Source organism: Mesitornis unicolor, unplaced genomic scaffold (assembly GCF_000695765.1).
Source record: "Mesitornis unicolor isolate BGI_N332 unplaced genomic scaffold, ASM69576v1 scaffold20828, whole genome shotgun sequence".
NCBI classification, from domain to species: Eukaryota; Metazoa; Chordata; class Aves; order Mesitornithiformes; family Mesitornithidae; genus Mesitornis; species Mesitornis unicolor.
The window spans coordinates 143535-156620 of record NW_010202832.1 but is presented as its reverse complement, the minus strand read 5'-3'; the positions used below and the strand labels follow the sequence as shown (position 1 = coordinate 156620).

Genomic DNA, 13086 nt, shown 5'->3' with positions numbered 1-13086 from the left:
TGCTTTGCATGAACTCCTTCAAGGGCTCTGGGCTGAATAGTTGCTTTTTGTTGCTCTGAAAGTTTCTGCTCAGCTGGTTTACCAAGGTCCTGCCCTTAGCCACAACTTACAAGATCACACTTCGTGGTTTTTTGGTTTTTTTTTTTTTTTTTTGCTTAATTTAAGTGTTTATAATCAGGGACTTTATTTTGGAAATCCTAGTGACAACTGACTGCCAAGCCTTGACAATGAGCTCTTAAGCTTTGATTATGGGCTCAACAGATCTGCATCTTAACAAAAGAAGGGTTTTTTAAACAATTCTTTCTCATCCAGTAAATACTGAGTTTCAAATACCCATGACAGTTTCTTAAGACATTATTGACGTCTTAATGCAAAATGAGATTAGCCCTACCACTAGATTCTGGGTGGGAATGGACCTCTCAAACCTGAAAGCATTTCATTACAGAGTGAATCTTCATGAGTTCTTGAAATGTTTTAAGAGGCTTGATCTGGTGCTGCAGCTCCAATAAATACTCCAAAATCTCTCAGATCTGAAGGTGGGCTCTAGAAGATAGGGCTGCAAGGTACAACCTGAGTTTTCCTCCTCAAGTGGTATCATTAAAAGTTATTTAAAAGGCTTGATATATCCTGAAGATGTGTCTTCTTTCAATTTGTCAAACTCCATACTCAAATTATGAATTAAAATTGGTTGCTTAACTTAGATCCTTTCTGTAGCTGTCTTAAGATTTCTAAGAAAAGACTAAATTTTACCTGTGTAAACAGTTATCTTCAGAAGTCTGATAGGACTATTTTAATCAGTACTTGCTTATTTTTTTTCTAATACAGTTTATTTATAGTTCAAGAATTATGACTTTGGAATAGGACTTCTTAGAATATACCTTAAAAATAATACTTTTGAAATCTGTAACAAAATAATGACTTGGCCATCTTTAATATTAAATTCTTGCCAAGCCAGCTACAAGTCATCAACCAAAATACCAGTATTTATCTGTAGAAATAACTGAGATATTGAATAAAAAATAATATAAGTACACATGAAAATACAAATATTATTTAATAGTATAATTTTAACAAAACTTTATTCTAAATAAATCTCATGAAGTTTCTAGGACTTGCACAGTCTCCACACAATCATATCTGAACTGAGCTGAGCTTCTGCTATTTTCAAAGCAATTTCCTGGTAAAGGGCACCATTCACTGTTTGATTCATACTTAACACACTCTCTTCCCGTTCACTCTGAAGCTTTTTTCTGAGTTGCTGAACTCCCTCCTTACTGTCCAGTAAAGAAGCCACAGGAGCATCACTGATTTTCTTGCCAGGCTCATTCCTCCATGGCAGACTGTTTTCAGCTTGACTTTCTTTTGAGAAGAACGAACTCCTCAAGGCGAGCATTTCTTTTTCCAAAGCCAGTGCTAACTGTTCAGTAAGCACACCTTTGCTCCCAGATCTCAGGAGCTTTACATCACAGTTTGGTGGGAGAACTCTAGTAAGGCTATGAAGGCACTGGAACAAGACAGTCAGATTTCTGTAAAATAAGATGATAATGATTATTATTATTAAAGCTTATTATAAAGTTCTGTTGTGGAAAATAAAGCTACTTTAAGTCAAACAGGGAAAAATGTTGATTATGGTTTCAATATTATGTGTACTGTGTATGTACAGTAAGAAGTAAGAGTAAGCAAGAACTTACTGATGGTGTGCACACTAGCCACCATATGTCAAAAGAAGTGACACTAAGCAAACTTCAGTAGTATAAATATTTTATGCTAAGATATATGTCCTTGATTAGGGTTACATGTACAAGGCCACATGTAATAGCACAAAGGAAATGTGTTGTCTAATCTACATTTAAGAGCAGAAAAAAAATCACTTATATCATTGTCACTATCAATAGGTATGTACAGCATGGCTATTAGGTGGCCCACAGCTTGTCATTTTTAAAATGGTCACTGGATAGGGAAAGTTGCACTTAAAAATCAGACATTCAAAATTATTAAAAAACGACGATGATAAAGTAGTGCTGGCAATCATCAGAGAACCTACTCCCCTGGATACCAGTGTAGCATGCATGACACAGTGACACATTCCTCATTCTAAGAGGAATGTAGAGTTTGTCCAAAGTCCTAATTCCAGTGTTTACCCAGATAAACTTTTGAGGTAAAAAAATAAAAATCTCAGAAAAAAACACCAACCAACCAAACCCAAACATAGCCCCAACCCAAAAAAGCTCACAAGCATCTTTAAGTAGCTAGCTTTCTCACACAGATCAGAAAGGCATTTTTCCTTAAAGTACTTCTATTTCAATTTCAATTTAGTTATCTTAACATTCCACAACTTATGACAGATATAGTTTGTTTTGGTTCTGAAAGGCTGTGAAACAGAATAGCCTGTAACTCCCACCTATCACAGAAACATTCCAGCTGGATAGAAGATCAATCCAAAGATGGGGAAAAAAAGACACAGAAAATACAATCATAGTTACACCATAAACATGCAGTTCACTAACTGTTAATGCAAAATTAGACCAAAAGTGACTAGTATCAAGTAACTTAACTCTTCAAAAGGAACCAAAAACTCTTGAAGCTTAAAATTTTATGATTGACTTCTTAAACATTTCAGCTTTTACTCTTACATAAAAGAAGGAAATCAATTCCTAAATTCAGTAAAAGATTGTATTTCACTATAAAATAGAGACTCTTAGGAGATACATCTTTATTTTTTTAGATTGAACTCTTCAAGACAGGCAACTTTTGTCAATACTAGAGAAGTACTTTTTATGTTGTGAGCCTCATCCAGCTAAATCGTTAATTATGGCAGCATTACTAACTTGTTTAGCCTGGTTTAGGAAATTTTATAGACATTGTCCAAGAACCTAAGTAAGAAAAGGACATCATTGAGACTCTTCAGATTATTTCCTTTTAAAATCATGGGAGACAGGAAATAAATATACCAGAAACATGTACAAAATTAGACTAGATTTATGTTGCAGCACATAGCAATAAATTTAAATTCAGTATAACTTGGGGTATGTTGCTTGCAGGTTGTTTTGTTTGTTTGTTTTTAACATCCTCTTAAGGAATTTTTTGAAAATCAACACATGTTGAAGAAAAATTTTATATTATACTAAGAGTAACATAAGAAAAATGAATATAAATTATGATGCAGTGAAATGAACAAAAGAAATAGTACCAAGCAGATCTCAATGGAGACGAGACATATTTGTAATTCAGTGTTCTAGCCTAGACAAAATTAAACAATGCAGTTCAGGATCTGATTTTGGCTGTTGTTTATGGTACCAGTAACAAATAGGGCAAAGATAAAGTATGTATGCAAGAAAAATATACTCTACACTTCTTGAGTAATTTTACCTGCAAAATAATATTAGAACTCCCTCAAATGGATTTTTCAGGGTCCAGTTAAAAACTGTACCATACATATTTCCTGCTTTATGACAGAATATGTTGTCATGGCACTCCTTAAATGGTGTACACTCCATTTCTCCCCGTAACCATGAATTTACTGAAGCCAATGTGTAGTCGGAAGACACAATCTGAAAGGAGAATCTGACAGATACTGCAAGGACAGCAAGTATATCTTCCACAGAACCTGCAAGAAAATACAGTAAAAAGATATCTGACCTAAATATTTTGATCATGTTGCGTGAATTAAATGTGCTTAGATTTTTAGTTCACACTCCCAGTTTTACATGACAAGTTTGCACTCTTTGGAAATTTTCTTCTCACCTAAATTCTTATACCTACTTCTGTTAAGCAAAATAGTCAACTGATTAACAAAGCCCCACATATATAATGAAAACTAAAGATAAACATCACCTTGCCAAGAGAAGACTATTAACAGCTTCCTGTGATAATAAGATGACAAGTTGGCTTTAGCCAATCATACAGCATTAAAGGAAGAAAGAAATTATAATTCATTGCAAGCGATCAAAAATGATATTTCACTACATAAGCAGAAGCCCAGTTCAAAATCAATTAAATCAGGAATATTAAAAGAAAGGAAAATAAATGATCTTAATAGATGTGTAGATGAAAAGCTTCGATTACTTTGGTATTATTTAAGATTATATATAAGAAGATATATTAAGAATATAATACTATGTCAGGAAAATAGATCTATGTATCTAATCAACAGTATCTTATTTATAGAAAAAAACACAGGCTTCAGAATTCTGTACTCAGACTTATCTCTAAAATTAGCCTTTCCAGATACACTTCAGCACTGATGTGAGCACAAAACCTTACAACAACTCACTTAATTTTTTCCATTTTCAAAAATCTTCCATATTGAATTTCACCTAACTTTTAATGCTCAGCAGGTCTATGTAGATCATGTTCATAGACAGATGTGACTACACCTTGAAAACTTAGCTTGGCATCACCTAGAGCAAACAGAAGAATCAACCATGTATTTATGAATCGAAATTATATCAATCCATTTACCTGTACAGAAATTATTATCCCTTAGCATCTTTATGGAATATTTTTCGTTTGAAATATCTTCCAGACTTAACAAAATTTTCCCACAGCATACAGTAACCTTTTTGCTGGCCTGTAAACTATTATTCTGACGTTTTTTTTTCTTTGCATGTAGAAGAACTATGCAACATACATGATGAAATGCCAATAATGGTGAAAGGCTGGTAACAGCAGTGACTGTCTTCGCTCCGTCTAGCTGAACACTTGAACATCTCTTAGGAAACTCCTTTTTCTGATCACTCTTGCTATGCAAGTCCCATTTCATCTTTTTTGGAGGAGGCTCAATTTGACACGAGGAGACAGACAATGCTGAGAAGGCTTTGTTCAGCTTAATGATTTTATTTCTACACTTGATAATTGGAGAAATCAAAGAAAAGTCTCGATCCATCACTAAAGATAAACTGACATCACTCAGTGACCTGTGAAAATCCATACAAGATGACAGCACTCAGAGTTTGTATTTTGCCTTCTGACAAATAACCAGAACGTTGCAGATATATACAGACATTTAAGACTACCACATACTACAGTATCATTACAGGTTAAGTCACAGACTGTGCAAAGAGAGTAAGTCCTTCAAATAACTATTTCATATAACTTTAGTATTAAGATTTTCAAAACATGGACTGAATTTTCAAAGAGCTTCTAGGAATTAGATGCCTCATTTCAACTGAAATACTTTGGATGCCTAATTCGACCACAAAATGTTGAAAATTTCACATAAACCATGGAGATACTCTATGACTTCTATAGTTTAAAGTGTTAACTTTCTTTCTAAAAAAAAATATTCATTCTACACTCTTTGAGGTCTAAAAGCTCTTCTGATGTTCTGTATTTTTTATAGATATTCAAACAAAACTGAACATAGAGAGTAAAATATAAAGTTTAAAATACTATTAACCTTAAAACATGAAGTAATTTCCTGAAATGTATTAGGGATTTCATTTATTCAACACAGGGTTCTTTCAATGAAATCCTAATGTTATTGTTTCAGATCCTCACTTAATGAATATTTTATTCTGTCAATCAACTCAGTCTCAAGATGTCACTGATATCTGAAACTCTTACAAATGTCTAACTTTCTTTACGAAGAAGTATCACCACCTCACAAAGCAATCTAAAACATGGCAATCTTGCATTATTAGGAAGCACACAAATAATCAGCAAAAACTTACAGAGTTGAGGGTGAAAAGAAAGCAAGCCCTTTCCCCCAAAACCACAGGTCATTGTATATAGTAGTGAACTGAAGCCCAGAAGACCTAGGTTCTGCTGCTAGCCTACCAGGTAACCTTTGACAAATGACTTCATCTTCACAGATCTTTTCTCAGCTGTAAAAATGGGGGACAGGACAATATTGCTGCTGGTTTTTAAAGAATGGTTCCAAGTCTTCTGAGGATTTCTAACGCTATACAGGAATTAGGTATTTCATTTTCAAAAACAAAGTCATCATCATCAAAGCTAAAAGAATAAACACTGGAAAGGCAAAAACAATCTCCTGCCTCAGTGGCTCTTAACAGAGGCTGTCAAGATGAGGTCACCTTTCTCATAAAGATATAACCATCTGGCAGTTGAGAAATAATATACCCACAGCTCCAGCAGAATGGCTAAAGGGCAGAACAGGTCAGCTCCGTCACAATCACTTGAATGATTTCCAGTGGCATCAAGAGTCTTTAAGCTTCGCCTAACACAGTCTCAGCTACACTGCTTGTGGGACTACAGGTCAAAAGGTAAGTTCTGACTCCACCAAAGTTTACATTACACAAGGCACATTGTAAATTTATGTTTCATGTAATCCTTTTATTAAAAACAAAACAAAACAAAACAAAACTAAACTGTGCTCCAAATTAGCTCTCTCCTTGTAAGGGGGAAATGACGTAAGAAGTATTTAAAACTAGAACATAATAATTAAAATGAACAGTATAAACTAAGTTTTAAAGACTATAATGAGAATAACCAAATAATTTTGAAGGTTTAAGTATTGTATGGCTGATTGTTCCACGTAATTTACACAATACATAAGCTTAGCAAATATTTTATTTGATTGGATACTTGACTGTAGAACAGTTCAATTCAAAAGCTAAGTATTTATTAAGTTGATCAGAGAATTTAAAATGTTTTCTGTGCCTCTTTAAGCAAATCACTTTTTAGGAATGGTAAGATGTTAACAGTAAGGCATCAGGAACTGTATAGCTAAGACAGAGCTTTATCTACACCACATACTGATGTCAGCACAGCTATGTCAACAGACTGTAAAGAACCATAATTTTTGTCAGAGAAAACTCTGTTGTAAAAAGCTTCCAGTAATGATGTGGTTATACTGACACAACCAGTTGGCTATACAACATTTTTTTGCATAGTATTAGAGAGAGACAAGCAGCAGCAATACTGACAAGAAAATTGAAAAACTTTATATACAGATGTTCAAAATGAGAAAGTTCAAAGCTCAAAAAACCACTCTTCCTGTGGCAGAGCTCAACGTGCAAATTCAGTCTCTATAAAACTACTCAACAAAATTATGAGATATAAATTTATATACTTACAAGTAAAATGAGTCAGATAGTTCCACTCCAACTACCAAGCTGTCACCCACAACACGCTGCCACAATTTCTCTACGAAGTGCTCTGGGACTTTAGACGCCAATGATGTCTCTTTATTAAGAGAACGAGGAGGATTTTCTACATCATCCCAGAGAGAGACAAGACCTTCCTTACAGAAAAATGTTTTTTTAGATAAATTAAGTGGAAATACTAGTTATTTTTATACTGCATTACTTTTTGTTTTACTACAAATGATTGCTCAAAGTGCTTTTAAGATACATAAAATCTAGATAAACTAGTTTATTCTCTACAAGAGACAAAAAAGATAGAATTGCATTTTCTTAAAAAGCACAATGCATTCTCTCCATGTAAACATCCCATAAATAGTTCAACTGCCATACAATCAATTGTCCAAGGAAGATTTAACGTACTAGAATTTATTTTGTATTACTGCATTAATTGCTTGAAATTTCATCTAAACCTGGCTGACTTGAAAGGGACACCAACATTAACTGAAAGGGAGATCAACTCCATTTCAAGTAAGTTAGGAGGCTGATTTTGAGCAACACATTAAGATAACTTTTTTCCAGCCTCCATCACCTTCTCAGCCCACAGTTCACTCTGCCCTCTTTATAAAATCAATTTTACTTACGCAGATCTATGACAGCTCATTTTTCCTAACATGTTAGATCATAGACAGATATTCAATATCTAGGCAACTGTGCCAATTAAGATTGTACATTCCCTTGTTAGAGGTTACTCCTCCATAAAATTCAGTTGTCAGGAGGTATTGTGCGAATCAATTGCAAGTAAAGACAACTAAATTTACTCTTACCTACAGGCATTGACAGATTAAGGTAATGAAGCAGACTTAAAAAGCAGATTAATGAGTTTTGATAGTGGCAATCCCTACCAGTGAAAGTAACAAGTGGTTGAGGGAAGCATTCTCTAGAAATGGCTCAGCAGAATTCAGAAGTGATCTGTACCATCTTGCATTTTACCTCTTTTGCAGTTGGTAGAATATGGGTTCTTTCTTCAACAAGATCTATTAATGTTCTGCAAGATGCAAGAATAACCCTCTTTTTGAGTCCTAAATGCTGTTGTAGCTCTCGGACAGATGTGAAACCAGCCTGTAAACAAACAAACAAACAAAAACATTAGACTTATGCTTAGGGCTACTGGAAATAAGAACTGATATTGAAGCTACCAAGATATCTTTTAACCTTTACGTTTTTATACAAGTATCACTAGCATCCTGGCATTCCTCAAGTAATGCCTCTTAAAAAATTGTTCAAGTCAGGCTACTCTGCTGCAAAAATATGAATCTAAGCCTTGGCCTCTCAGTATGAAACTTAGACTTTAACTTCTAAGGCAAACTTTATCAAATTATGTACATATTTGTCTTTTTCATTATTGTTCCTGCTTCACTCTTCAAATGGAAGAGTTTCAATTTCTTCTCAAGGCTTGTACTGATTATTGGTCAAGTAAATATATTGAAGAGTTGACCCTTTTAAAAACTACACGCAGACTAGTCCGAGTTAAAAAAAAAAACAAACCAAAAACAAATTAAGAAACATTTAGAGCAAGTAGTAGTCATCATGATATGTTCTGTTAAAAATGATTTGCCACCTATCAAACCACACATCGCAAGTACCAGATTACAAGCAATAATCCAGTGCCAGACTTGGGTCAAGAGAAGGAAAGGAAGAGTTAAGAACAAAGATGATCCTATAATACCTTCCTAATCGAGGTCATGAGAATACCAAACCATTACTTACTCCCACTGGTGAGTAAGTCTTGAATAAAAATTGAGGAATAGAAAGCAAATGGGGAAACACAAACTGAGAAGCAGTCAGAATGCCCAAGGATTCACTGATGTACGCTTCCTGACCAATCTGACTTTTGCAAGCCCCTTTTCCTCATAAAAAAACAGAAGAGATCTGAAATTCACCACACGGCAAACCCATGACTGAGCCCCATCAACTTTCTCTCTGGAACAAGGGACATGCACATCTTTTCTGCACAACAAGCATCAGCAGAAGTCACAATCACTGCGAAACTAAGAAAATAAAACTAGATCATCTTAAAATAGAAAATAAATATCAACATAAAAACAAGGCACTCCAGAGCCAAACAGAATAGAGCTGTGAGTAAATCCAGCATGAAGAGCAGAACAGACGAATCACTGTCAAAAGCAAAGCAAATTAAGGCAGAGGCTTCATAGTAAGTAAAACAGTCAAGTGCTTTGACACATTGCAATTAAAGTTCCAGTATTCATAAATAAATAAATTAATAGTAGTACATACAGAGCTAAAGGTACTGAGCCAAGAACTGTGGCACTTTTACAAAGGAAAGAAAATGGAAAGGAAGATTCATGATTGATAAAGCTAAAAATCACTGGGTAATTAAAATCAAAGGTAAAATAGAAAAAGTAGACAAAAAAAGCCAGAGGGAAACATAATTCAGAAATCCATAGGCTGAAGGCTATACACAAGACTCCATAGGGATTGTCAAAAGATGATTTGATTGCAAATTTCTAGGAGACCTGAATTTTGATGATAAATGTCAAACTCCAACCTAAATAACCTTTGGAATTTCACAAACTAAGCAGTATCATTAACCTCACCCTTCAGATAATGTAAAAATACAGAGAAGTAATTTGCAGAAAATATGGAGTCAGAACTATTGAGTACAAACCTGTAATCTTGTTTCAAGGGCTCGGACAGTGAGCAAACCATTCTCTTGCACTCCTTCTGCAGCAGGAGATTCAGGTTTACAATTAATACCACTCTAAAAAAAACCAAAACAAAACCCTGAATTACTTAAAAAGCTGAAAACAATGTACAGGCTATTGCACATCATTATAAAAATCTGGGGGAAAATACAGAAAAACAACACAATCAGAGCATGCATATTAAAAGAAAAATCTTATCTTACAAAACCAATTAGAGTTTGATAGTACGTAATAGAAAGACACAATTATGAGAAGATAATCAACAAGCACTACGGCCTTAATTAAGAATTCTTAGCCAAAAGGCAGCACTGTAGCAAGACTGCTACATGTGATGCATTTTCAACCACATGTTTAATTTCCTAAAAGAATATTGATGGCTATCAAGGAAGTAAAATAATCTCTTCAGATAACACATCTTATGATTACAGCAGAAAATATTGTATTCAAACTTCAGGGCATTTCACAGCATACATCCAATTTCACTTTGTGACAATACTTTAATGGTTTGTTGAGGTTTTCTTAATTTAGTAAGCACAGACTGAGAAGCTGAGAAAAGGCAGCTGAACTTACTGTGTAATTGACCTCTCCAAGATCTGTTATTGTGAATGTACTTAACACGTCTGTATTGGAGTCATCCTTAAAAAGCAGTAACAGTTGCTCACTTCCAGAGCCAATAAAATCATCCACCAGAACAGACATCACTTTCTGCCATTTGGAAGCCACCTACAGTAGAAGAAGTTTTAAAATACATATATTTTAATAAATCTTGTATTTGAGATTTTGTTTTGGTGAAGCTTGCTTTTTATAAAAAGGCAACCTATTCAGGTGTGCAGAATATAGTATTTAAAGAAGTTTCAAGTTCTTACACCATCATTTAGAGCCTATCTAACTGTGGGGGAAAATAGCCATTTCTCTTTAAAGACCACTTTCCAGAATCAAGTTTGCAGAGATGACAACTTCTCAGTGTACTCAAACAGCTGAACAGCTGAACACTGTAACATTTATTTAGAGCCACTGATATTTGCAGATCAATTAAAGACATCATACCTAAGACATTGAGAAAAATCTTTGTTTCATTGCATACTTGCAAATTTGTTTGACAGGTAATGACAAATTTGTACAATAATGCTGATAAGTAAGTAAGACAAACTTTTATTTTCTGAGTTATGTAATTTTTATTGGCAGAGGATTACAAAACCCTAGCAGTCAACTTTGGCTCTCCTGACTTTATGAAAGCAAGGCCTCTTCTTGTCATTTTCATGCACCAATACTTTTTGTTACTGGGGAGTGAGACTCAAAAGGCTTTTAAATTCTGATGAGAAATGTATGTTTTACAACGATATAAGTTTACTTTCACTTTAACACAAATTATGTAGGCACTCTCATAACCATCTTACAACTTCATAGTTCACATACTATGGAAATTTTCAATTAGCAACAGCAGCTTTGGCTCTGATTCATAAAATGTATTATTAAATAATAGAATCTGAGGTTTATAATATTTTCCGATATATAAGCAAGAAATAAAATCAAAACAATCTCATACTTCAGACAGATTATTTTAAAAGAAGAAACAATAACAAAAAAATCTCTAGAACTTAAACATGTAGCTTTTCAGCTGCAGAAATTTACAATAAGACAATATATACAAAAAGATGCAGCCGTAAAAGGGAGCTGTTTTAAAGCCACAAATACCTGTAAGCTCTCTCTGCTCTGTATAACACAGATATTTCCAGAAGCAAAAGACACAATAAACAGCAAATCATTACTGCTGGTTAAAGCTGTTTTTACTGAACATGGTTTCTCATAAGGAAGCTCACAAACACCTTTAGGGAGACCATCTTGGAACCAAATAAGCTGATTCTTATGGGTTATGGCGACAAGGGATATTCGGAGCTGTTTCTTCAATATCTCATTCTTGCAGACACAGACAGAAGTTACCACTCTGCTGTAAGCATGAGGCATAAAGCATGTGCCAGTTAGCATTTTTTGTGCTCCAATTGCGTATCCAAAGAACTCAGTACCCCAGATGGCTCTGTCTGAAGTGGAAAACTCAGCCTCATCTTCACTCTCTGATAGGCAAGCAGTTCTTATCCCTAAGACAACGGTGCCTTCATTCTCAATTTCACCTGTCCACACAACAGAAGAAAGCTCAACAGGAGCACTTAGAACAGTGCAGGTGTCAGAAGAGACGTAGAACAGCTTGTTGGCGTGCCTCCACAAGACTGAAGGGCCAGTAAACAACCTGATGTCTTCTTTCAGCTCATAATCCAATGTAAAATGAAAGGACTGCTCAAATTGATTTGAGCTGTGAAGCAACAACAAAAGGTATTTGACAACATTGTCCCGTGTTTTCTCTTTCATCAAAATGCAGGGAAGAACGATCCCTGTTCTGGAATCTGTTATGCAGCTACAACAAATTATTTCAACTTTTAAGTGACTGGCACACATGCTGAATACTCCAGAAGACTTCTGAACAAACAGCTTAGTGTCTCTGTTGAATGCCATTCTTCTGACACATAAGTTCATTGTTTTATCAGCTGCTCCTTCAACATGTTTTGTTTTTGACAGCTGAAATATAAGGACTTCGCCATTGTAGGACAAGACTTGTTCTTGCTCATCTAGAATCATCTTTATCTCTGTGTATATGCCTCTACAAGAAAACTGTATGCGTCTCCATTTTTGTCAGGACTATTTCTCTGTGGACATTTTAGCCTATCTGGATGTTTTCCATCTACAAAAGTGAACAAGACAAAAATTAAATTGTATTGGGACTAGCTGAACTGATCCTTACGAATAAGAAAAACTATATGCTGCAAAGCAATGACATACACTAATTTGAGAATATGAGGCCAGTATGTGATTTAATCTCACGCATTAAAAGGAAGTTTAGCAACTTTGGACTGAGAAATTTAAGTAACAGAAACATTTCAGAAATGTATTCTCCCATTTATTTACCAAAGCATGAAATCATTGCTCAGCAGCAGCTACACAGCATAATATAAAGCAAAAGAAACCAAACCATACACACACTGTTTGTGTCAGCTCCACAAATATACTAAGCAGACCGGAAAGAGACGGTGCTTTGAATTTTCAAATTTAAGAGCCTTCCCTCAGGTACAGGCTTTATGAATAAATATAATTCATTCTTGGTTAAAATTAGAAAGCTTCTGTAAGGAGAAAGTTCTCTGAAGAAGAGTCCAGTAATTTTGCCACCAAGTAGGCTCCCTCCCTCCCCCAGACAAAACCCTGGGGACCCAGAGTGAACCGCAGCCATCTCACCACCTTTCACTACTCAGCTTTCGGGGTGCGCAGCG

At 34.9% G+C, this 13086-nt stretch overlaps 1 protein-coding gene across 1 annotated transcript; it reads right to left on the bottom strand.

Annotated features, from left to right (window-relative positions):
- Window positions 1-1105: 1105 nt before the first annotated feature.
- On the bottom strand, window positions 1106-12400 carry FANCB (Fanconi anemia, complementation group B). Its single transcript, XM_010190525.1, has 8 exons — window positions 11465-12400; window positions 10340-10492; window positions 9733-9825; window positions 8037-8165; window positions 7038-7204; window positions 4462-4916; window positions 3370-3607; window positions 1106-1526 (listed from the first exon to the last, which is right to left on the bottom strand). The coding sequence occupies exons 1-8, from the start codon at window positions 12398-12400 to the stop codon at window positions 1106-1108; spliced, it is 2592 nt and encodes an 863-aa protein (XP_010188827.1).
- Window positions 12401-13086: the final 686 nt, after the last annotated feature.